Source organism: Scophthalmus maximus, chromosome 13 (genome assembly GCF_022379125.1).
Source record: "Scophthalmus maximus strain ysfricsl-2021 chromosome 13, ASM2237912v1, whole genome shotgun sequence".
In the NCBI taxonomy this organism is placed as follows: Eukaryota; Metazoa; Chordata; class Actinopteri; order Pleuronectiformes; family Scophthalmidae; genus Scophthalmus; species Scophthalmus maximus.
The window spans coordinates 18,423,384-18,449,129 of NC_061527.1; the positions used below are offsets into that span (position 1 = coordinate 18,423,384).

The following is a 25,746-nucleotide window of genomic DNA, read 5'->3' on the forward strand; positions in this document are numbered from 1 at the left end:
ATGCGGGAACACAAACCTCCACCGTTCATTCTGTATCTGAGGCATCTTGTGTGTGACAGTTCCACTTTTGAAATGTAAGACATTTGCAAATTCATAGGGGGAAAATGAGCATTGATACTTTTAATGATTCATAAGTATTTAATTGTCAAAATACAATCCATCCATCCATTATCTAAACCGCTTGTAATCTGAGGGTCACGTGAAACTGGAGCCAATCCCAGCTGACATTGGGCGAGAGGCGGGGTACACCCCAGACAGGTGGCCAGTCCATCACAGGGCCTCAAAATACCATACATTACAAATTATTATGCAAAGCAGAGAATTCTTGAGTCTTAAAATTCCTTATTGGAATCTTTAAGCACTCCACGATGACACAAAGCGGTGCAAATCGGATGATATAGAATCACGTGGGGCTGAATTCTGAATACACATTTGCACATTCCTGAACGGATTCGCAAATCTCAGCTCGCATTTGCAGATACTTTTACACACACACACACACACCCGGATTGAGTAAGTTACACAAAACGACACGCACGCACACAGACACACACACACATGAAATTGCTACAATATTGCGCCCCCCCCCGTAGAATCACTTACTTCCCTTATATGTACAAATTCAAAGAGCACACAGTGTGAGTGATGTTGTCATTCAGTCCCAGGTTATAAAGACGTGTTGAAACAGAGGAGCCTCCTCTCGTCGGTGTGGTAGCCTGCAACGCCTCAGACCAGCTGCAGTGTGGGACAGCTGCTGTGACACTGGCTCATCTGGGCGTCGGGGAGAAGTCTGCTGCTATTCGACTTTTGCTCGCAGAAAAGTGGCACAGCGTCAGGATGCCTAAAATTTAATCAAGAAAGGCGGTGCAGGGGGAGAGATGTAAATAGAATTCTGGCTCCATCCTTTTGTCCTAATTTCCTTACTTAAAAAAAAAATCTGAGGCAGGGTTTTGCTGAGCAGGCACGTCTTTATCTATCTGACGCTCACACGGAGGAGCTGTGTGGTCTAAACTTCCGTTTCAACCCGCATGGCCACGACATTAAGGCTCAAGTGCTTTAATAGTGCATTGAGTTCATAAAACCGGGGGGGTGGGCCCCCCTCCCCTCGGGAGGCACGGAGCCACTGCAGAGGGGGCGTGGATGAGTAGGGGAAGAATATGGAGTGGAACTAAGTTGACTGAATATGATTTATGTGGGGAAAATAAACCAAGAATACTTTAATGATACTGTTGTGCTGACCTTTATTCCACTGAAATTAAATGTGGATCCTTTTTTATGAGTTTCCTCCTTCATCACTGTTAATGATTGAATGAAAAAAAAAGGAAGTGGGTGTAGTGGTGGTGGTGGGGGCATGACATTTTTTGGGCTTTTGAAGGGGGGCCTGGCAGAAAAAGTTTGAAAACCACTCAATCAAAGGGGTTGAAGGCATTAACTATTCACCGTCTCCGCCCTTATGTTCCGGAGTAACCTGTCCCTTTGAGATACAACCCTCAGGACACTGTCGCTCCTCTGCTCCGCTGTCATTACCTCACCATTCATTTCCCTGTAATCATAAAATTAGTATCCCCCCCCCCCCCCCCTCAGACACATTACACTGCTGCTGTTGCCATGTTCGCCCACTTGATGGTGGCCGCTCAGCTGGCCGAGATACACCACCGACAGACTACAGGATAAATAACAACACCCACTTGTCTACGGGCCATTAGGACAGTGTGTGTCTGTGAATGTGTGTGACGGTACCTTTCGTCGTTTGCTCCGGCTGAAGTACACACTAGATCCTCTAGACTTCTCTCCTGAATTTGAGCAGCCAAAACGACCTGAAACACACACACACACACACACACACACACACACATTCACAGTTAACAGATCCATTCTTGCCATGACAGCAATGACACACTTTTTCTTTCTTTCTCACGCACAGTGTGCATCTACCTTGGGATAACACTGGCACAGGCTCCACACGGTCCCGACACACACCATGGTGACGCCCAGGACGCACATTGTGGCGTAGACGTGCGGCCGCTCCCGGGTCATGATGAAGAGGCCGACGGCCGCCACACACAGGCCGGCCACTATCAGCCCGTAGCGATACGGTTTCCCCTCCACCATCGCCACAAGCACTGCTGCCGACGGCCACAGTGAGAAAAAAGATTTTGTTTTGTTGCGTGTGTGTGTGTGTGTCGGGGCTTGAAGGTGAAGGTGGAGACTCTCTGCTCTGCTGCTCATTACAGCCTGCAGACAGCCGGGCCAGGTCAGGTATACAATTGCAGGTGTGTGTGTGTGTGTGTGTGTGTGTGTGTGTGTGTGTGTGTGTGTGTGTGTGTGTACCTAATAGGTCACCTTGCCCCGAGCTGCAGGCAAAAAAGGAGACTCGCAACTCAGTTTCTGAACTGCAGTTGAAGGAGTGTTTTTTATGTTTTCTTAGTTTGAAAAAGAGTTTTTAAAATAAACGATCCACTCAATCCACCATCACTGGCCATTCCTTAACACAAGTTTATAGTAACGTCACAACTCAAAACAGTGGACACAATGCAAAATACTGGATATAAAGCTGAAGGATAAATAACACATTCTGCCGTCACTGGTTAAGGCACTTTGCATTGATGGTAAGCTGTCGAGGAACCCGTGGGCAACGTTGAGACGGGAAAGAGTGCGGATACAAAGAGGAGCCTTGAGGAAGGTTCTGATCGCGTGTGACGAAGAGTGCTGCGCGCACACAGTAGCAGGTCACATGAAGTCACTCGTCGCGAGGCGTCAGGAGGCTCGCAGCCGGTCCGTTGGCGCGATGCTCTTGAATGTTGTTGTAAAATGCACATAATGCTCATCTGAAGACAGGAGCTCAGTGGAGAGTGAAGCAGTTGTGGTGATCATTACAATTCTTTTCACGCACATTCACAACAATCGCGTGTAGTAGACATGCAGACCACACCGTGGCACAGTTTGTGAGTCTCTGACCAGCTGCAGTCTCTTCTTGCTCCATGGCTTGTGTCTGGGGATCGGCGCGGCTGCTTTAAGGCACACAAGAGGCCGAGTTCACCGACAGCACCGATTGTTCGTTGTGGGCTCTCACCGACAAACTGAAGTCAAAAGGCACAAAGTAAAGACGTCCGACCGGAGGTCACAGCCGCTCGCCGTGCTCCTGGCTCTTCATCACCGTGTCGTAGGACGGAGGCGGCTCCATAGTCCAGGGCGGCGGGGTGGATGGGAGGGAGGGTTCGGGCTCCGGTCTCGGGCTGACGGAGTCCTCCGACATCTCCCGACGGATTCGGTCCAACCTCCTTGATGGGAGCAGGCAGGAGAAGCAAAGAGAAGTTGCTAAAATCAGTGTAGGAGTGTGATCACGCATTAACTTACACTACAAATCTTTTCGGTATCTGTTCCATTATAATCTCGGAACTCGAGTCGGAAGATGCAACCCCCCCCCCCCATTAAAAATGTGGATCTCATCTTCCCAACTCGCTAGCTACCAATCTACATTCATGAGGAATAACGACAGAGAAATTGGTGAGAAGTGTTTACGAGACTGGCACAGACTTTCATTTAGTAATCACAATATTTTAATATTTCTCAACAGCTCCTAGCAACTACTACTGCAGCAATGAACGGAGTGAAGTAAACCTGACCGGCGGATTATCAGGCTGCTACAACCTCACCTCACTTCGGTGCTTCCTCACTTCTTCCATCCTTCCTGTATTTTAAAACAGTCTTCTGACAGTTGTGATCACTCTCTCAGCTGTTTACAAACGTTACTTCCCTGTTGGTGATTTAATTTCGTAATTTGTAATGCCTAGAATCAAACATCCAATATTGTGTTTTTTCCACTTTCTGAGCCTCACAGTTAAGAGATGGTTCAGCCTTGAAGGTAGCGCTCATTCGTCAAGTTCAGCTCAGTGTGTGTGGAGGAAGAAAAAGCCTCGATGATGGAAACAGTCCCTGGCTTCTCTCTTCCCCCGAGCGCTGAACAATGAGCAGAGCACCTCTTGTTTAAATTTCGCAGGCTATCGCAGATAGCCTCAGACAATGCCAGGGGGAGTCTGCTCTTTTCTCCTCCATGACCTACTTCTGTAATCGGTCCACAATCAGAAAATCTGCTGCTTCTCCTTAATCACTGTGTCACGGTGTTTGTCAAGTCGCTTGGAGAACTTCCCTGCTCTTTGTCAAACTCGGAACACTGGAACCAACATGTGATGCTCTGTTCGACCACAACAACAGTGTGAGTCAGTTCGTCTCTCTGGATGGTGAGTCCTGGCATTTGGCCCCGTGTGTGTGTGTGTCTTTATATAGAACAACACAGGGGAAGACTGAAGAGTTACTTGCTTTGAATGTGTGAAAGGAGGCCGCTTTTGTCTGTTGTCCTACATGCAAGCGTTTCCAACCTTTTTCATGCAGCCTCCGGCGGGGCTGTACGGTTGCGTTGACCCTTGACACCTTGAAATTGTGCTTTCACGTGTCTGTTTGCGTACTTGTTAGAGGCCTGAAGAATGTGGAACTATCCAGTATTTCATGTGAAAAAAGCAAAGGTCAGAAAAAGTGATGCAATGACGCACTACAGTGTCTTTTATATCCCATATATCCCTGCATGTATCCTGTGACACCACTGAGGGGTCCTGAACCACCACTACATGCTGTCCCACAAACTTCTTAGGGCTAAGTATTAATAACAACACGATCAACTGGGTCTAAAGCATCTTTCTTATCTGTGCACGAGTACCTCTGTATGGCCAGCGCCTGCTCTGGGCTGAAGCGTGTGCCGGTGCGGGGGTGCAGTAGGAAGTGTCCGGGCACCGCCACCTGGAGATTCTTCATGGCCATGCAGAGGCCAATGACCAGCAGGCCCATGCCCCCCAGTCCCAGGAACACCCCGACCACAAACAGCGGCGCGGACTGGTAGGGCAGGCCCACGCACAGGACCATGATCCCACCGGCAGTCATCAGCAGAAGGCCCAGACAGAGCAGCATCCCCTTGGGGAGCGGCATCTCCTCCGGCTACAGCTGCACCTCCACCTCAGCAGGTCTGCAGGACAAGAGAGGGGAGAGAGGGGAGAGAGGGGAGGGGGCTCAGATACAGCATCCAGGACGACACCACCGGGAATGTGTGTGTGTGTGTGTGTGGGGGGGGGGGGGGGGGGGTATGTGTGTGTGTGTGTGTGTGTGTGTGTGTGTGTGTGTGTATGGGTGTGTGTGTGTGTGTATTGGTGTGTATGTGTGTGTGTGTGTGTGTGTGTGTGGGTGTGGGTGTGTGTATGGGTGTGGGTGTGGGTGTGTGTATGGGTGTGTGTGTGTGTGTGTGTATGGGTGTTTGTGTGTGTGTGTGTGTGTGTGTGTATGGGTGTGTGTATGGGTGTGTGTGTGTGTGTGTGTGTGTGTGTGTGTGTGTGTATGGGTGTGTGTGTGTGTGTGTGTGTGTGTATGGGTGTGTGTGTCTGTGTGTGTGTGTGTGTATGGGTGGGTGTGTGTGTGTGTGTGTGTTTGTATGGGTGTGTGTGTGTGTGTGTGTGTGTGTGTGTGTGTGTGTGTGTGTGTGTGTGTGTGGGTGTGGGTGTGTGTGTGTGTATGTGTATGGGTGTGTGTGTGTGTGTGTGTGTGTGTGTGTGTGTGTGTGTGTGTGTGTGTGTGTGTGTGTGTGTGTGTGATCGATGGAGAACGGTGATGTAGAGAAACAAACGGAGCATCGACATGACGCACAGGCGACATGCAACATGTATCATCTCTGCGCGCTCGCTCCTCTCTACCTGGTGGGAAGTTGCGGTGATGAACTGTTCAGCGGACGCGCGGATTGCAGACTTCACCATCTCCCTTGTCCTTCTCCTCCGCTCCAGCTCTGCTCGTGACCCCCTCCTCTCCTTCCTGCCGAGCCCTGAAGAAAACCCCCACTTCGAGGGGCAGCCGCCTCCGCGTCCTGTCGGTCCGCGCCTCCCTCGACCCCGCCGCGCCGCTCCCTCTCTCTGTCTCTCTCTCTCTGTCTCTCTCCCTCTCTCTGTCTCCCTCTCTCTGTCTCTCTCTCTCTGTCTCTCTCTCTCTCTCTCTCTCTCTCTCTCCCCGCGGGAGAAGCACATCCGGGTTTGGATATGAGATCACCGCATCCGAAACCCGGAGGGTCGGCGGGGATCAGGGGCACGAGAGGAGTTTGTGGCACCGTTCGGTTTTCATCTGGCCACAGCAGAAGATCTGTGCGGTGTGAGGAAGTGTGTGTGTGTGTGTGTGTGTGCGAGAGAGAGAGAGAGAGAGAGAGAGAGAGAGAGAGAGAGACAGAGTGTGTGTGTGAGAGAGAGAGAGAGAGAGAGAGAGAGTGTGTGTGTGTGTGTGAGAGAGAGAGAGAGAGAGAGAGAGTGTGTGTGTGTGAGAGAGAGAGAGAGAGACAGAGTGTGTGTCGGGTTTTTTCTTTTTCTTTCTGAGGAGGGATTTCCAGTGAGGAGGAGTGGAGAGCAGGGCGGGCTGATGTCTGAACACTGTCACCGAGCCTCTGTTTGACCAAGATGTTTGCACATGGACATAATCACAGTCCAGTCATATGAATTATGAATCGATCAACTCCGGGGGGGGACAGCTGTTTGTCTGAGCTGGAGGAGCATGGTCCTCACTGGCCTGCGGGGAGAGAAGGGGGTAGGGGGGTGGGGGGTTAATATTACTGTATTGATTGTGAGGGAACTGGCGGTGGATCAATAACTGACTGTTTGTAGTCATCGCACATCTGTTGTCATGACCCCTGGTGATCTCTCCACGTGCTGCCCAAGGGCCTCGGGTCCTCTTTGTCTTCTTTCACTGGGATGTTCTAAAAACACAAGTCCCATCATTAGACTGATAAATCCACCCCTTGAATGCCCCGTAACTGTAACACACTGCTGCTATGCCGCTCTTTTCTGATCAGGAAATGAATTGATGATTATATATATTGATAGAAGTGTTCCGCATCAGCAAACAAACGCCTGGAAAAAACACCAGTTTCTATGAAATAATAATAAAAGGCCTCTGTTTTCTGGTTTTCTCAGTCTCAATGGAACTTCAGGGACGGGTTGGTTTTGGCCGTGATGAGCAGCACATTCTCTGTGTTGCCGCCCCAACAATGTAACATTACTCCCACTTGGGTTTTTTCATTTGATTCATCGGGAAACATCATCATCAAACACTACAAACCTGTAAAACTCTAAATATGTGTGACAGGGAAGAGTGTGAGGCCTTGTCAGAGCAATACAGTATCTAAGAAGGTCAAGAGTCTTCAAATTGAAAGAGAAAATCCTTCCGCTAATTATGTAAAATCCCAATGGCATTTGTAAAGATCCCGTGACATGTTTTAAAACACAAGAAGAGCTGCTAAATTGACCATGTGATGATCTCAGCAGTGTCATACTAAAGCCCAGCACACCGTCTTTTTAAGGATCAACTATTTTGTCAGATGGAACCGTCCAAAGATGATTAATGCATAATTTTATCCACATTTTCCAAAACTGCAGCCCATTTTTGTTATTACTCCAGCATTGGACTTAAGCCTCAAATAACACAGTGCAGAAGTTTGACAACGAAGACGAGACATTAATCTTGTGCAGATTTCCAACAATTTATTTTGCTGGTAAATGAGACGACAAAGTGACTGATATTGTCTCCTTCATCGCTGTTTTCCCACATATTCGATTTGAAAAAGGGTCACAAGATTTTCCCTTGAGTTGCCTTTTCCTAGGATAAAGCATTTCAGTCATAGAAGCCTGCACGTCCTGATGTTTATAAAAAGGACCTGGACTTCCACTGTGTTTGTGTGTGTGTGTGCGTGTGTGTGCGTGTGTGTGCGCGTGCGTGCGTGTGCGTGTGCGTGCGCTCTTGTGCTGATAACAACAGTGTAATTGTGGTCGTCTACATTTCAGTCTACTGCAGAATCTTAGTTTAGAGGTCACGGAGGCTGGGAGACTCCTCTTCTTCCTCTACACAAAAATCAATATAGCAAATGTGTGATGGCTGACCACAACATATAATGTGCATTGCTGTATTAATTTTTAATGAACCTCATATGCCAATATTTTTTTAACTGTAAATAATAAATGGCACACAATCCAATCCTTTGAAATTGATCAAGAAAAGTTAAAGGATTATCTTTTCCATCATTTACAATCAATGATTTATTATATGGTTGCATTTATTTTATTTGCATTATGTCATGAAAATCAACATGCAGCAGCTACAAACAGGCAAACTCTCAGATAGGTTCATCACGTCATCTTTATTTCTTTAATTATTGATTGACAAAGGTTGTTGTTGCATTATCTTACATTCATTTGGTGCATGTTTTTTAAACAATTTTAGTACTTTCTTGTTGCCTCTTGTTGGGAGATAACTGTCAAACAGGGTTTGTTTTTTTTCCCCCTCTACAACTTCCAAGTTTGACTTTTGACTTGAAAGTTATAGACTCCCACAAACAAAGACTTCAATGAGATCAATATCAACAGGCCTCTGGACAGAAAGACAATCAAAGTGAAAATGTACAAAGAAGGAAACAATACTCAAGCGATCTTTAAAAAGAGAGCGATTCTATAGTTGCAATAGGTCAGGTTGTATTACTTAAAGCTGGTGGTCTGGTGAGCAGTGGAAAAACACATGGTCAGATGAGTCATCGTTCCCCTGCTTTCAACACACGGATGAGTACATGTGTGGCACGCACACTAAGAGACCTCTACGGGCCGGGTGTGTTGCCCTGAATGAATCGTCACGTCCTTCCTGTGGTGGAGCGCGTTAATCCTGATGGGGAAAAATTGTTTTTTTTCCAAGCGTCATTTTTGCCTTCCCCAGAGGATTCCCAAGGATCACAACGTGGACTCGATAAATCTTTCCTCATCAATCTCCAGGGAAGTCCTAGAAAGGAGGACTGTCCAGTTAAAGGGGCAGTAAGCCATTTTGGAGCAAGCTTGTCTCTCTCTTGGTCATTGTTGTTACTGTTCTGACCGGGCCGCGAACCCGCAGCCTCGGGTATGGCAGGCCGACGCCCTCGAGGTCTCGGCGAGGGACGTTTACAAACTGCACACGAAGGGTTGTGTGGTTTGGATCTAGTATCAGAGCAGAGTATTTGTGAAGCACCTCACTGCTCTACAAAATATATATTTTTGGTTCTTTTATGGATGTCTAAGCTTCTCTGTGTCAGTGACCATTTGCAGCTGTTTGTCAAAATGAATCATCTTCTACTTTGAACTGTGCTTGATAAGTCTGTTCCATGTCAGCTTAGTTCAGCATTGAGGCTGAAAGTCGGCAACAGGCCGTCACATAGTCCACCAAGTAACCCCCAGTCAAACTTAAGTTATAAGTTTAGCACAAATTATAGAAACAAGATGCATACATCAGCATTAGAAGATCTGGTGAACGATTTCACCTTATGACGGGGTCAAGATAGCAACTTCCCTGTTTTCAGACTCCATTAGAAGCTACGCTAACTGTCTCCAGGCTGTACATTTTTTACCATACGGATAAAAGCACAGCACCAATCGTTTAATCTAACCCTCAAAAAGAAAGAAAAAGATATTTTTCCCAAAATGAAAAACAATTTCTCTACTTTCTCTCTCGGGGGAACCAGCCGATCCCAATCAAACTCGGTGTGCGATGGAGGAACGCTGCCTCGACAGTTTTTAGAACATCTGTACAATGTTCTTCAAGACACGGAAGAAATGGCGGCTCATAGTGGCCACACACTCAATAGAAACAAGGTTTTGGGTGTAATCTATCTTTATTTTCACCTAACATTTGAGTATTTGCTAACACCTGCATTGTTATTACAGAATTCATGCTAGGACCCAAGAAAGAAGGCATGCTTGAATTTATGTTGATAACGTTTTTTTGCTATCAAAAGATAACTTCAGTAGAGTCCGAGTGAGCCCAGTCTCTTGTTTTCTCTGGTCTTTCGGTCTGATAACCAGAGAGGTGGCGTTTCCACATCATCCGGCCTCACACCTCGAAGCTGATCTCTCTTGACTGTCCAAACAGAGGCTCTGACGCCAGGTGCGTGTCCGAGTACGCGCGCCGCAGGTGTGTAGAGCTGCACGTGGACTTGATGGCAACCTCGTAAGGAGGCGGGGGTCCCAGCCACGGGGGCGGGTGAGGCGTCGGACTGAAACCCCCAGAGTCCATGGGAGGGTAGTCAAATTCCTCCCCACGAGCACCATGCCTGTGGCGTTCCATTGTCCTACACTCAGAAAAATAGGACAGCGGCAGGAAGAGCAAAGGTGAAATAAAATACATGCCCACGCACAAAACGTCAGTGGATGTCAGATACTAAGTAGTCGTGTTGGTAGTCGTGATTCATGCCAAAAATAGGAATTGGGTTTCACATCCTGGCTATTTGGGATGACACTTCTTTTTTTTTCACCTAAACAGTGATGGGGTAACCACTAGCCATCAGCCGTCAGCAGAGTTAATTTTAGTAACTGGCACACGTCTAACCAGACAGCAAGAGCAAACCAACTGGTTCGGTTAAATGGTAAGCTGTGGCGTCTTTGGAGTACTAAAGCACTTTTGAATCTTATTTAGACAAAGGACTCGTTGGTAAACACACTTTCTTGCCAAGAATCAAATGAGAAAGTAAATATGGTGCCAGCAGTGATATTCTAATATTATATTCCACAGCATTACATCCTCCAAGGACCATGTTGTTGTGTTTGGCAGGATTTCTTTGAGGAAAATATGTAATTGACAGAAATAACCCAGAAGTACCGTTGTAAGTACTAAGTAATTTTTTTTTACTCTTACATAGAGAAAGGATTACTGATATAAACCCATGTTATCATGTACTTAAAAGCATGTTTAATATATATATAACTAAACATTTAAACATAAGAGGACTGTAACACTGTGATGCTCACTTCATGAGCCCGTGGGGAGAAGGAAGTTCCCGAACACCACTTCCTGTTATTCTATGAGCTCACTTTCTCTTCGGTGCAGATACCTGCAATCGCCAGTAGGCGGTGCTACAGAGCATGCAGAATAAGCCAATACGCTGCCTGCAATACAGCTCCTCACAACATTAAGGACATTAATCCTTCAATAAACGTCTTCTGTGTTTAATGTATCTTGTTTTAAATTCTTCTGTCTTCTGACAGGTTGAACTAATGAGCTTGGTGCATACTTCCATAGAGCTGGTAGTTCTGCAGACAGAGACTGGCGAGATGTGTACCTGTGTTTCCACCAACTAATTGAATCCTACCTGTAGCTTCATTTTGGTGAACAAGTGAGTGTCACCTTCACTTCACTTCCAGGAGCCAATTTGTTTTGTAGTGGGGGATTAAAGTCTAGATTTAAGTCCAACACTCTAAAAGAGACAGTTCCATATCTCTACAGATGCAAAAACCTTTTACACGTGCTAATTATTTCTGTGTACACAAAACCTTTCCACGCATGCACAAAATAATTCTACAGCTGCAAAACTTTATTGAACATGCATGCACAAAGAGAATTTGTGAGTATTCACACATTAAAATTCGTGAACAGGATTTTTCTACCATGCACACAAAAGGTGATATACAGTTGCAAGCAGTGAAATTATTCGTCAACATAATTTTGTCAGCTCAAAACATTAAATATTACACGCTGCTTTTGCTACAGTTTACATTCGTCATCCCTTTTTTTTACATTTCCAACTCTTCATACAAATGTAAGCCAGCATTTCAGCTTGGCTTCAGCTTGTGTAGAAACCAGCAACCCCCACGCACTTTGCATTCTAGTATTTAGATCATTGTGTGTTTTGCCTGTGAGCAATATTTTATGGGATTCTATTAATCAAGCGCAGTGTTATATGTGTATTTGGTAAATGAATTGAAGAAGGAGGTTATTATTGGAGGTGCGGTGATCTATGCGCAAGCTCCTTGGTACAGTTATTTGTATGCATCTAAAGCTCTATCCCAAAAGGAAAACTGATATATGAAACCTTGATTTGAACCAATGTGGAACAACAACAGGAAGAAGGAATTGGATAACATGGGAGAGCAACAGTGATTAGGATCCAAATGGCATTGTGTTTAAGAAGCTAAAATATATTCCTTAATTTAACGAATGTAGGCTATTCTTTCATATTGTTAGTATGAAAATATATGTAATTTTTATCACATAGTTAGTCTTACATTCTGGTTCCAGGATAAAATTGATGATACTGAACAATTCAGATTGAACTATACAAAGCAGCCGTATGAATATCTTTACTGACTGGACTTTTTCACCCACCTGGGAAGGAACACTGACTGGGACTCTGGCAAGCGGCTCCCCGGGGGTGTGAAGAGGGCATGGCTGCCAAAGTTGGGGTAGTCGTATGGATAATGTGGACACTCTGGGTCGAACTCCCGGTGGTTGTAGTTCACAGCACTTTTGCTGTTCATTGCCCAGAAGAGCCCCAGGATGAGCATGACCACCCCCAGCACCACGCAGCAGAGGGAGAAAGCCTGTAGGCGGCTCTGGGACGAGGCCAGGAAGGCTGTGGATCCCCCGGTCACAATGAGGAAGGCTCCGATGAAAATAGCACCGTGGTGCAGGGAAGGCATCCTCCTCTGGGACGGCAAGTGTTTCTGAGGTTACTGTACGGGCTGTGATGGCTGGATAGAGTCACTCATGCACCAACAGTCCCACGGAGTGCGCTTCCCATGTGCTCTGACACTGACCAGACATCCAAATGATAAACTCCACACGTACAGAAATCCTGTTATGACAAGGAGAAGCTCACAGAATCTTACTTAATTGTTCCAGTCATTTCCATCCCTAATGATAAAAACGGATGATAATATGGTCCACGTGTTAGTCCTTAATCTGTAGATCTCAGCTCCAGTGAAAAAGCGTTAGAATTAAGTGTTTTCTTGGAAAATAAAGAAAAATAAAACTGGAGGCTTTGATGCGCATCAGGAGCTGTGTGTTTATCATCAGTGCAGATGGACGAGAGGACAGCAGAGCCCATTAAGAAATCTTTACTGGTGCCCCACCCTCTCTCTGTCTAATGTGTCTGAAGGGTACCACTTTAGCCCTTTGTGTGTGTGTGTGTGTGTGTGTGTGTGTGTGTGTGTGTGTGTGTGTGCGTTTGTGAGAGACAGATTGCACATGAACTAGGGTGAAATTTTGGATTTTCTATCATTAACGAAATAAAATGTTTTGCAAGACCATCAGGTTACAGAAATTTAAAAAAAAGAGTTTGGCGGTTTTGTCTTGAAAGGGCCATTTTATTTATATAAAAACATATATCATTACAACCTTAAATTCTAAGCGACTTATAAAGGAGGCTCAGTTTTCAAAATACACTTGAAACATCCATACAATTTTTAAAATCATTTGAACAAGCTTTAGAAATGATTAAAGAGTTGATTAGTATTTTACTAAACCATAAGTTTATTTACACTTGCAAGTCTGACACAGCTGGAGTTTTCAACATGACTTTTTAATATATATGAAATACATTTATTAAACTTTTTAGATCCTAATTATATACATAAAACATAGAGGGCATTAATATATACATAAATACAATATAAATTTAACAAATAACCTTGTGTTAAACACATTTTTTACAAGTCTATAGTGTCTCAGTGAGGCTGTGTATAGACATGTATTTTGCGAATCTGTCTCAGCTGTCAATCATGATGTTTCGTTTCACACTGTTTTTGTAGCATCCAATAACTCATTTAAACCAGACAGGCATGTCACTCTACTATATATATGGAGGGAGAGGGGATTATGCTTTATACTGTAGCCAACCACCAGGGGGCGATCAAGATGTTTTGACTTCACTTTTAAGGAACGTCATATCATCCATCTTTATATAATTGTGCTCTGAGCTAAATGCTAACACCAGCATATCAACGTGTTCATATTAAGGTTCCTTATACTTGGCAGGTGTAATTTTTACTGTGTTCACCGTCGTAGTTTACTTTGTTAGTATCCTAACATTTGCTTATTAACACTCTGACTACCATTAAACACAATTTACAGACATCCGTTTAAGTTTGCACTTTATTTTCAAGCGGCCATGTATTACTGCGCCAACTCGCGCCGGTGCAGAGCAGCACCGCAAATCGGCTGTTCCACTCAGAGTTGGCGCAGTAATACTTGGCCGCTTGAAAATAAGGTGCAAACTTAAATGGCTGTCTGGCGGCAAACTGAAGCAGAGAAAATAATACATCCTTTAGCGTACAATTGAACAGATATATTTGATTAAGTAATGTTTAAAAAAAGACATTTTTCGGCAGTCCCCTCGGCCAAAGTGGGACTCAGACATTCGCTTCTTCCATTTCCCCTCCAAACTAGGTAAAACGACATCGCTGATCACCATCTCCATAAGGTAACATATTAACTATGCATAAGTAACTCATACAGCCCCACTTCAAAGTCCCTGAACTATCCCTTTAACCAATGGACTGAACACATTAACATGCCAAATTGATGGTGGCAGTAAATGACATGTTAAGGGAATGCCTGCAGAAATCCTCTGGGAGCCATGAATGTTTGTGTAACATCAGTTCAACACAGCTTGTATTCATGAGCTGAGTTGGATGAAGTTTATATTCTTATGGAATTCCTATAAAAAAAAAACTAAAACAAAACTATTAGCCGAAGCACAGTCAATGTACTCTTCCCTTTCCCAAAGGCTGATATGCATCTTGTGGTAACACAACCGTGCGCGCACGGCACATGGCGTGACAGTCTCCCTGCTTTGTGATTGGTCAAACTTCCGACAGGCATATTCCTTAGAGTCAGATTCGAACCAATCGAAGTTAAGCTTCCGAGTCCAGGCCCGCCCCGTTGATAGTTTTGACCAACCAGGACGGGGCGGGGCGAGTGGCCAATCCTCCACCTAGCTGCCGCTCGCCTATCGCAGTGAAGGGCTGGCCTGGGGGGCCGGGTGTTTTATTGGGGGGGTTGAGATAATCGATACGGAGATTAACCGCAGGAACGTGCCGGTGGTCAGAGGTGTCTCACCTGGACACTGAACCGGAGTCAGCGCACCACGCGATGGGTCCGCTGCTGTATCTCGGAGGCCTGGTCGCGCTGCTCCTGCTGTGGATCAGAGTCAAGGGCCTAGACTACGTGATCGTTCACCAGAGGTGGATCTTCGTGTGTCTGTTCCTGCTGCCGCTCTCCGTCGTGTTCGACGTGTACTACTACGTGCGGGCATGGCTCATATTCAAGATGTGCTCTGCGCCCAAGATGCACGACCAGCGCGTGCGCGACATCCAGCGACAGGTGAGCAAACCCTCCTCCTGAGAGTGTGTGTGTGTGTGTGTGTGTGAGACACCATGCAGAAGTTATGGCACAACTGTCACAACATCAGTCAGCTGTACTATGTTGAATAATCTCTCTCATCATGCGGTTAGATGATTACCTGTCTACTGTGGTCGCATTGTTCTTTTTTAATGGAAGATTTTTGCATCACTTATATCATACGTGTAACCAAGTTTTTACATGTAACCAACCTTTCCAAGTTCTAGCAAATGGAAAAGTTCCTCCCCGGTGTTTCATTTCAGTCAATACATTTATCATTTTTCAAGTTCAATTCCACTGCAATAAAATAGAGGGAAATGGAACATTTATTTTCGCTGCTCAATACTAGAGCTGCAACAGTAAATTGATTAAGCGATTAGTAATTGATTACTAAATTAATTGCCAACTATTTTGATAATCGATCAATCGGTTCAATTAGTTTTAATGAAAAAACAAGTCAAAATTCTCTGATTTCGGCTTCTTAAACGTGAATATTTTCTGGTTTCTTTGCTCTTCTGTGACAGTAAACTAAATATCTTTGTTGTGTGGACAAAACAAAACATCCAGTTGGGTTTTGGGGAAACACAATTGTTGTTTTTCACCATTGTATGACATTTTATGGACCAAACAAGTAATCGATTAATCGAGAAAATAATTGACAGATTAATCGATTATGAAAATAATCGTCAGTTGCAGCCCTACTCAAAACGATTAAAAATATATCTGAAAATCAAATGTGTTTCTGAAGAAATGCTCTGGTAACTTCTTGTGTAGAAAGCTGTTTCAATGAAAACTATTAATATGAATCCCAGAAAGGTGCTGTATATCTCCCCTGAGCCTCCTGACAGAATGCCTGATTGAAATGTCCTTGAAACCAAGGGAAGGATTTAGTTTCCTGAATGTGTCAGACTGTGTGTGTGTGTGTGTGTGTGTGTGTGTGTGTGTGTGTGTGTGTGTGTGTGTGTGTGTGTGTGTGTGTGTGTGTGTCTGAGAGAGTGAGAGAAACAGAGAGAGACCACTGAGAACACACTGTGGTGGGAGGATCCAAGTTAGACTCCCTATAGGTTCCTAAAAGGATTTGGTCAGCGGGAGGGATCTGACTTGACCTAGAGGTAAATAAATCCAGCCACAGGCCAGAGAAAACCTGTCTTTAGTTTGACCTCAGTCTCTAATAGCAGGAAACTGTTGTCCGCCAGCCTTGATGATGGCTGAGTCGGATTGGTAACAAGCCAGATACGGAGGATACCAGCGTATCATCTGTCCGCTAATAGATAATAATATGTTCTTCTCTGTGTCGTGTGTTCGGACACCTCACAGGTGCGTGAGTGGAGAAAGGACGGGGGTAAGACCTACATGTGCACTGGTCGACCCGGCTGGCTCACCGTGTCTCTCCGAGTGGGGAAATACAAGAAAACCCACAAAAACATCATGATCAATATGATGGACATTCTGGAGGTGGACACAGAGAGGCAGGTAAGAGACAAGTCCCAATTTATTTTTCAAGTTCTCAACACGTCACAGCAGGAAGATAAACGGGTGTAACACATAACAGTAACAAATGCTCAGTTCCATGAGGCATCTAGAAGGCAACTGAAATGGAATAATTGATGGAGTGGATGCTGAATCAGGCAGACGGAAACCGTGGATGTCTTAAGCAGAAGTATTTATTATAAGAGATCAATATTGTGGAGACTTCCAGTTCGCTACACAGATTAACATGTTCACAGCGTTCCGTGTCCCAAGATGGTCTGCCCATCTCCTGTCTCTGAAGTGTATTAAGTTTAGAGCAATGTCGTCATCTCGCCGCGACTATGACACCTCGAGTGAGACTTCAGCTGCTCAATGATTGTTTCGGCCTGCCATAGATAAGATGGCCTTGCTTGGCGCCTGAGAAGACTCATTTTAAGAGTTTCTCAGGGAGGATAGACAAAAGTGAGCCAGTGTTATTAATTACACATGTAAATCCCAGATACAACAACATAGAAACGTCCTCATCTCTCAATGCCCTATTGTTCTTCTTTTATCAAAGTTGCTGTGTGCTGCGGAATCAGCATTTAACCTAATGATTCATTTCAAAGTTATGAATACCCAATAGGAATGATGGCAAAAAAGATGTAAGCATTCTCATCTCAGATTTACTGCAGATTTTTACTCTGGTATGTTTTTAGGTGGTGAGAGTTGAGCCGCTCGCCAACATGGGCCAAATAACTGCTCTCCTCAATTCTATTGGCTGGACACTGCCGGTGCTGCCTGAGCTGGATGATCTCACAGTGGGTACGTCGTCCATATTACAATCAATGTGGATGGTTTCCTGGGGAATCATCCCAGAGTGACATCACCTGGTTTCCAGAAATAGAGCTGTACCGATGATTTCCACAGCTCACTGTTCAGTGATTAAGACCCTGCATCTCCTCCATCAATCCCTGTATCCTGTTTAGACCTCACTAATCAGGTTAGAGGATTGATGTTGTAGCCGAAAAGATGAAACTGGGAGGAAATGGCTGCCGTGTTGGAAGCACCCCTGGATCGGGTTTCATTATGGATTTCCTGATGGCATAAACTGCCCATCAACAATCTAATGTTTTCCCATCAGGCTGTGGTACATTCATTTATCCTGTTGTCCACGCAGGCTCGTATATACACACTCCCAGCAGGCAAACGTTGCCTTCTGCTCATGCGTTTGCCCTCTGTTGGTCTCACATGGAAATACAGTAAATCTTATTACTAAGAACTGATAATGTATCCTCTCTCCTTTGGCAGGTGGTTTGGTGATGGGCACTGGCATCGAGTCGTCCTCTCATATTTACGGCCTGTTTCAGCACATCTGTGTTGCATACGAACTGGTCCTGGCTGATGGCAGTTTAGTACGCTGCACTGAGGTAAGTAGGAAGCGCACAATGTAGGTCAGAATCCACAGGCCTGTGTTTCGGCTATATTTCAGCTTGACTCAGTTTTTCTGGTATTTTGTGTCACACAGGAGGAAAACTCTGACCTGTTCCATGCCGTCCCCTGGTCCTGTGGTACTCTGGGATTCCTGGTTGCAGCCGAGATTAAAATAGTGCCCGCGAAGTCGTGGGTGAAGCTGCAGTATGAGCCGGTCAGGGGGCTGGAGAACATCTGTAGACGTTTCACTGAAGCATCGCAGAACAAGCAGAACACATTTGTGGAGGGCCTCCAGTACAGTCTGGACACCGCTGTCATCATGACGGGAACCATGACTGACCATGCGGAGCCTGATAAGGTAAAGTGTAGTTGTGTGTGTGTTTCTGTGGCTTTGGTTCCACATGTTTGATCACATTTAACTTTTTCCTCTGTGACATCAGATCAACAGGATCGGCCTGCACTTCAAACCCTGGTTCTTTAAACACGTGGAGGGCTACCTGAACGGAGACAGTACTGGTGTAGAGTACATCCCTCTGAGACAGTACTACCACAGACACACACGCAGCATCTTCTGGGAGCTTCAGGTAGTCACCACACACAGACACACACACACACACACACACACACACACACACACACACACACACACACACACACACACACACACACACACACACACACACACACACACACTTTGTACTAAATATATACACACACCATTAGCCATTAGTGAGAAGGGCTTGGCATCCTTTGTTTTCTGTAACAGTAAATGGTGTGATGAATTATGCATAGTATTGGTTTGACAGATATCTAACGGAGGAAGCTCTGGGCTTTGAGGCGCTCTCTGTTTCTGAAAGGATTTTTTTTGACCGTGCAGAGGAAAGTCTGAACTGTGCTTTCATTAAAACCGTTAATCAGCAGATTGTCGTGGGCATTGCTGATATGTTGATCGTTGACGCTTTAGAAGGTATTTGGCGCTTCTTGGTGAGCTGCTGCTGCCCTCTGGTGGAATTTAAGAGTAGTGAGAATGTATTGGATCAACATCTCCTGAACATTAAGCTCAATCAAACATTATATCACGATTTCTATTCTCGTGTGAATTTCCCCGTTTATGCGACTGGTTGTGTATATTTGTGCCTTTCCTCCAGGACATCATCCCATTTGGCAACAACCCGGTCTTCCGCTGGCTTTTTGGATGGATGGTTCCGCCTAAGATCTCGCTGCTGAAGCTCACGCAGGGAGAGACCATCAGACGACTTTACGAACAGCACCACGTTGTCCAGGACATGCTGGTTCCCATGAAGAATCTGCAGGCCGCTCTCACACACTTTCACCAGAACATCAGTGTAAGACTCGCATATCAATAAAACCCCTGGATACCCTCCGTTTATCGGACAAACTGACTGGATTCTTCAAATGTCGTGTGTTATTTCAGGTTTACCCTCTGTGGCTGTGTCCATTCCTGTTGCCATCAGGCAGAGGGATGGTTCATCCCAAAGGTCAAGAGGCGGAGCTGTATGTGGACATTGGGGCTTACGGAGAGCCCAAAGTCAAACACTTTGAAGCCAAAGCATCATCACGTCGGCTGGAGAAGTTTGTGAGGGACGTGCACGGGTAAGTGTCAAATCATGATGCATGAAATTTAGCATCTGTAACTAAGCTGACGTGACTATCTAGGACAATCACACTACAAGCTATTGCTTTGACGCCTGCTCATTTGTCTGTATGACTCCCACAGTTTCCAGATGTTGTATGCAGATGTGTACATGGACCGAGAGGAGTTCTGGGAGATGTTCGATGGGCGACTGTACCACAGACTGAGGGAAGAACTGGGCTGTAAGGAGGCCTTTCCTGAAGTTTACGACAAAATTTGTAAATCTGCGCGTCACTGACCCCTGACCTCATCTCAGCTGTGTGTCCCGCTTACAGAGAGGCGCTGTCTGCGACTCACGCCTGGACACAGATATTTGTTGTGGGACGTTTCTCCTAAAAACAAAAAAATATGTTATAAGATACATCTCTATGGGGGAATTCAGCTTCGAAACACAAAGTGAAACAAGCTAAAAAGCATACTTTTGGCAACCAGACTGTGCCTTGAGAGGGCTCTCCTATCACCGCGAAACAGGAGCACAAGTACAAGTTCTCTTTTTACAATGTCTGTACACCGTTATTTGACATTCATGGAACTGATTTCATGTGCAGCTTGACTAAAAACTTCACGTGTAACGTGTTGCGAGCATATTGCACCGAAAGTTTTTTCTCTTTCAAAAAGAAAAGTGTTACTCAACTTAACCTGTTAAAGTGACTACGGGACAATGTTGTTGTTTTTTTTCTTGTCAATCTCAGAGAAGAAAACAACAAACATGTATTCTACTATTTTGATATCCAAATGAGGAAACTATCACATGGCCTTTATAAGGGTTGGTTGCAAGGCTGAAATAAAAAGAACTCTATTCTGCAGTCATACAGTATCGGCTCCCTTTCGCTTTTTAAATTGTGCATTGTAAAGGAAAGTTTGGTGCTGTTTTAACCTTCAGCTTTGTTATTGCCATTACTCTGAAATGGATCATTGTCCAGAACTCGGTGCATTAGGTGTATTTTGATGCTGATGGTTTTGTCCTGTAATTGAAGTGATGCTTTGATTGCATGACTTGAACTTGTATTCTTTAGTTCAAGTAGATCAGAGTACGTCTTCCACGACTGTTGACGAACCAGGATGTAGTAGTTACAGTTAGGTCAGTGTAATCTACTTGCATGTGCCCCACCAACACACTTCCGCATTCACGCGCAGTTACGTAAAGGCACCACGTGTTCACTCCACGCCGAAGGGGCGGTGTTACCAGAAGGTTGTGAGGGGAACCAGTGGGCTCTGTCCGGAGCACATCCTGACACGCCCCCTCCCCTCTGACTGACACCGTGAGTGGAGCTAGCAGCCTAGCCGCTGTCAGCAGGTTCGGCAGGTTCACTTGTCACATGCATCTGCAACAACCTGGAGAGTCGGATCCTTCTGAAACACACAGGTAGGCGACAGTTAACGTTTGAGCACTTCCGCCGTGTCACAGCTGTACGTGCGCGACAAAAAGCACAGTGGAGTAACTCCAGACAAAAAGTTTTCCGGGTGACGCTAACTTTGCGAAAAGTGAACTTTAAGCTAGCTGCCGAAGTCGGTGTCGTTCAGCCGGCGTCAGTTCACAAAAGGTGACTTTGGAGATTTGTTTCCGCCCCTTCTGTCGGTGTGTGTGTGTGTTTCTGTGTGTGTGTGTCTGTGTGTGTGTGTGTGTGTGTGTGTGTCTCTGTGTGTGTCTCTGTGTGTGTCTGTGTGTGTCTCTGTGTGTGTGTGTGTGTGTGTGTCTCTCTCTGTGTGTGTGTGTGTGTGTGTGTCCTGCAGACTCTTCGAGTCGTAGCTCGTCGTGTTAGCTTGGTGGTGTGTTCAAGTGTCCTGCTCGGAAGTAGGTTTCACACAGGTAAGGTCGACACCCGGCAAGCCCCCTAGTTTCCTTGACAACAATGCGGAAGTTTCTGGAGAACGCATTTCTTCTGCTGTGAGAACAACACTGACGGAAGTCAGAATTATATATCTTTATATATCTATATATATCTATATATATAGATATATATAAGGGTGTGGATGAGTAGAGTGCGTTTCTGTCTGCAATGCCAGAAATGTGCGTGCGGGCCCAAAAGATCCAGCTCACTTTTCACTGTTCCCACTCTGCTCGTAACCTGTTGTCACACCCCCTCACTGTGGCACATTGGATATGTTCGCAGGGGCTCTGAGGGACGGGCGGACAGCAGCACTGGGCTTCCCTTCACCGTGCCGTTGCTACAGTCTGAGTCCTGACCTCACCTGACCTGACCGGGGGCGAGACTGAAGAGGCCGAGGAGGAACCATGTCCACCGACCAGGAGCCGACGTTCACAGTCAAGCTGCTGCAGCTGCTGCTGCTCTCCACCTACTGGGGAATGCAGATCTGGGTCACCTTCATTTCAAGTTGGTACCATGCACACACTGGATTAAAGTGTACAGAACGGTTGCAAACACAAGGCCGGGGTGATGAGAGGCTGGTAACTCGTGCAGGAGGTTTGCGGTTATGCCATACATGCGCAAAACACAATCGTGTCTCAAGTGGCCCTCTGAATATTAAGTGATTTGGCTGGCAGTGTTTCCTAGCAATCACACTTGTTTGGATTTGTTCATTGGATCCTCCATAATGGCTTTTTATTTTACCTCAGTGACCTTTACACCCGTGAGGGTGGCCGCCCTTTCACCTACATCCAAACCCTGATTTGCCTTTGTTGCAGCTCAACGACTACACTAATGCAGTCTGCAGGGATCCAAGGCGTGTCTGTGTTTATAGAGCTGTGCCATTCACATTCTTGTCCACATGCAGCATGCAGAAGCTATAACATTTTCAGTACATCACAACATCTGAGCTTTGTGTCAGTATTCAACTACAAAGCCTATGTTTCTATCATGTTGGTACTGTGTCTGTATTAATGAAACTGTTAGATGCAATATCTTAATTTGAGCATACTTAAACAGGTAAATTCAACTAGAGGTCACCTGTAACTGGATTTCCAGGATATTTTCCTTCATGTACATATCGTAACTGTTTGCCCATAATGAATTCATTTGTATGAAAAAAGGGTTCCCTGCAGGTCTAATTAGTTGCTCGGATTCCTGCACAGGCTTTGTGATGGACAACCACCTGAGCAGACACACGTACGGGTTTATTCAGAGCCGTCTTGTCCCGTTCTACCTCCACCTGGGTTCAGCCTGTGCCTTCTTCAACCTTTCCATCTACGCCGTGTATCACCCCAGCGACATGCTGGACGACAGAGAAGCCTTTCAGGTGTGCGATTCTTCCACATCATCATCGTGTTGCATATACAACCTGCATTTGGAACATTGCCTCAACGTCCGCCTCTGCTCTTCCCCCACCAGATCTTCATCTTCTTTGTGTCAGTGACGGTTGCGGCCGTCAACGCTCAGTGGTTTGGCCAGATGACATCGGAGATCATGGCAGACATGCACCTCATCGAGCAGGCGTGCGGACTGGGTCAGGATATCGGTCTGACGTCGAACCGCGAAGCTTACGCCAAGCTGAGCGAGACGGACGTCAAATACAGACACCTCTGCAGTCGCCTGTGGCTGTACAGACTGCTGTCCTCCCTCTGCAACCTCTGCTGCATAGGCTGCAGTTTCTGCAGTCTGTGGTACATGGCCGAGAACCTCGTCACTCTGTAAAACTGACACACAGCAGCTGGACTGTGAAAGTGCTAAAAAAAAAAAAAAAAGAAGAAAAAAAGAAAGCCAGTCCCTTACGAATCTAGAAACTTTTTGTATTAAAGCAGTAAGTTATATATTGAAGATGTGAGGTCTAAGCCCTGATGTTCTTTTATCTTGAGGAATATTGAAAGGATATAGTCCCATGCATATATTTCAGACACAGCTTTTTGGATGTTTTGACACAGTCGTGGTCAGTGAGGCAGAAAGTCCTCTCTTAAATGTGGGCAGACAAATCAGTTCCTGCAATGTGACTCATCTTTCAGCTAGTGTGGCTGAGGCACGGTGACTGCCTCATGCCGGTGTCTTGTTTTTATTATTATTATTATTTTTTCACAGTTGCCTTGACCATATGGTACCTTTATAGGGATCTAAAACAAGATCTTTGACCTTTCAATATCAGAGACAATACGCAGACAATGACCTCATACACGGCACAGATTTTAATTCTAAGCAACAGAGAGGTATGTTTTTGTAAGGAGGCTGCTCCCACGCTGCACCGTCCTGCTCTCCCTGTTTGGGTGGAGTTTTATCCCCTTGTTCACAGTGTAGTGTCACAGGTTTATCTGGCTTCCCCGACCTGTGGGTTTGCACTTCTGCACCTCCTTTCAGAGTCAAAAGTTGTGCTATCTTTGTCTCTCCTGGCTGAGTTAGCGGAGAAAGCATCGTGAAGCCAGACACTTTTTTCAGCCCTGTGCTTCTACTAGATATGACTTGGGATAACACGCGCGCGCACACACACACACACAGGAGTTCAGGGATGGCTTCATGGTAATAATAATTTTAATCAAAACATTGCTACAGCAACAGCCAAAGAAGATTCCATTAAGTGGTCATCCCATGGTGCAGAGATCTATGTTCCTAGCCTAGTTATTTTAATGTTAGCTGCAGTGATACAGACTTGCAGCTGAACCAGGCCTGTATTCGCTGAGACAGTTGACCCTGTCATCCTGTGGCCACAAGCAGCAGCTGTAATACGTATGAACAACGTATTAATAAATAAATAGAATTATACACCGATCAGCCTTGACATTGAAACCACCTGCCTAAAACTGCAGGTGGGGGGTCCTGTGGTGTCGGGACCTTGTTTTTTGTGTGGCTGGGGGCCTCCAAGGATCTGACTCCTTCTCGTATCCTACATGCTTGGTCGGATTGGGATCTGGGCCATCAAGAGTTTGGAGGCCGAGGCGAAGCCTTGGGCTTTTTTTTCAGATTCTTCCAAGTGCTCCCCTCTGAGCAGTTTGTGCAGTGTGCTGCAGCATGTTGTCCTGCTGGGTGAGGCTGCTGCCAGCTATGGCGGGGTTCTGCAACAATGTTTAGGTGGCTGGTTGACACCCAGATGAATGCTTCGACCTGAGCTTGCCCAGCAGAAAATTGCATCATTACGTATATTCTCAATGGTTGTAATTTTGTGGCTTTTGTACATCGATCCTGTTTGCTACTGTCAGAGCTCAGCCTTCCTCTGTGGTTGAACCGAACACAGGAGTGTATAAACAAAACAAAAAAAATCCCAGCACTCTTATTTGAAGACCTGAATTTCATCCCAGCACTCAACACTCTTGCACTTGACATCCCAGGATGTTCTCCACACACGCTGCCACCTTTCCCCTTTCAAAATCACTGGTCAATTGTATATATGAAGTCAAGTATATATATATACCTCCATCCACTGTACATAGTGGACAACAAAATGCAGCCATGATTCGAATTGAAGTCAAATAGTTTTTTAGTTAAAATGCACTTGCAGCACAGTTCTCAGGTTTCCAGGCTTTTTTTTGTGCGCCACTTTACAGTGTTGTTGAATCTGCTATGTTCTGTTGCCTTATTGCACGTTGAGAGCATGTAAACTAACCCCTCCCTGCTATGACGACACCTCTTTGTTGTAACTTCTTAGATGAAACTCTTGGAACCAAAGTAGAACATACCATCATCAGTAGCACTGCTGTAATCAGGGAGGCGTATGGATCCTTTGGAGTCGTTTGTTCTGACTGGACTAATAAAGGTGCTTATGATGTGCCTTTGACTGGCAAAAACAATGCAATATTATTAAAGGTTGTTTAGAATTCTAGACAGTTTGTCCATGGTGTTGCCTGTTAGCTCGGTTAATTTAAATTAATATTAAGTTTGAATGCAAGTTCTCCGTGTAAGCATATAAGCTCCATGTGAATATGACATTTTAGCAGACATTCTTAAGTTTGTGTTTCTCGATGATGTTTAAGATAATTTGTTTTAACTGTTATTGCCTGAGGGCCACTGAGATAAATATAAACAGCTTATGGGTGTGGGTTTGTATCAAAAATGTACAGATTGACGTGTATAGTCTTTTTGTTTTTGCATTAAAAAGTGTTCTCTCTTAAGTCTCTACTTTTTCGG

General features: G+C 45.4%; 5 protein-coding genes across 6 annotated transcripts; 2 read left to right on the top strand and 3 right to left on the bottom strand.

Moving 5' to 3' along the window:
• Positions 1-105: 105 nt before the first annotated feature.
• bsnd (barttin CLCNK type accessory subunit beta) lies at positions 106-2,324 on the bottom strand. The gene is made up of 3 exons (XM_035648506.2): positions 1,936-2,324; positions 1,741-1,817; positions 106-841 (listed from the first exon to the last, which is right to left on the bottom strand). Exons 1-3 carry the CDS (start codon positions 2,227-2,229, stop codon positions 727-729), a joined length of 486 nt encoding a protein of 161 aa, XP_035504399.2. The 5' UTR covers positions 2,230-2,324; the 3' UTR covers positions 106-726.
• A 152-nt stretch (positions 2,325-2,476) lies between these two features.
• si:dkeyp-51f12.3 (uncharacterized protein LOC107988041 homolog) lies at positions 2,477-6,251 on the bottom strand. Its single transcript, XM_035648505.2, has 3 exons — positions 5,736-6,251; positions 4,715-5,017; positions 2,477-3,281 (listed from the first exon to the last, which is right to left on the bottom strand). Exons 2-3 carry the CDS (start codon positions 4,978-4,980, stop codon positions 3,122-3,124), a joined length of 426 nt encoding a protein of 141 aa, XP_035504398.1. The 5' UTR covers positions 4,981-5,017; positions 5,736-6,251; the 3' UTR covers positions 2,477-3,121.
• A 1,942-nt stretch (positions 6,252-8,193) lies between these two features.
• si:dkeyp-51f12.2 (uncharacterized protein LOC100151460 homolog) lies at positions 8,194-12,868 on the bottom strand. The gene is made up of 2 exons (XM_035648879.2): positions 12,190-12,868; positions 8,194-10,159 (listed from the first exon to the last, which is right to left on the bottom strand). Exons 1-2 carry the CDS (start codon positions 12,501-12,503, stop codon positions 9,922-9,924), a joined length of 552 nt encoding a protein of 183 aa, XP_035504772.1. The 5' UTR covers positions 12,504-12,868; the 3' UTR covers positions 8,194-9,921.
• A 1,951-nt stretch (positions 12,869-14,819) lies between these two features.
• dhcr24 (24-dehydrocholesterol reductase) lies at positions 14,820-20,555 on the top strand. The gene is made up of 9 exons (XM_035647759.2): positions 14,820-15,186; positions 16,522-16,677; positions 17,373-17,478; positions 17,965-18,083; positions 18,182-18,445; positions 18,528-18,671; positions 19,236-19,433; positions 19,523-19,701; positions 19,826-20,555. The coding sequence occupies exons 1-9, from the start codon at positions 14,956-14,958 to the stop codon at positions 19,977-19,979; spliced, it is 1,551 nt and encodes a 516-aa protein (XP_035503652.1). The 5' UTR covers positions 14,820-14,955; the 3' UTR covers positions 19,980-20,555.
• Positions 20,556-20,904: 349 nt separating this feature from the next.
• On the top strand, positions 20,905-25,730 carry si:ch211-121a2.4 (transmembrane protein 205). Of its 2 annotated transcripts, none has more exons than XM_035647760.2 (4): positions 20,905-21,107; positions 21,856-22,077; positions 22,776-22,939; positions 23,032-25,730. In XM_035647760.2, the coding sequence occupies exons 2-4, from the start codon at positions 21,978-21,980 to the stop codon at positions 23,332-23,334; spliced, it is 567 nt and encodes a 188-aa protein (XP_035503653.1). In that variant the 5' UTR covers positions 20,905-21,107; positions 21,856-21,977; the 3' UTR covers positions 23,335-25,730. The 2 variants fall into 2 exon arrangements, with proteins under 2 accessions (XP_035503653.1, XP_035503654.1); XM_035647761.2 differs by lacking the exon at positions 20,905-21,107 and adding an exon at positions 21,421-21,551.
• The last annotated feature ends 16 nt before the right edge of the window (positions 25,731-25,746 follow it).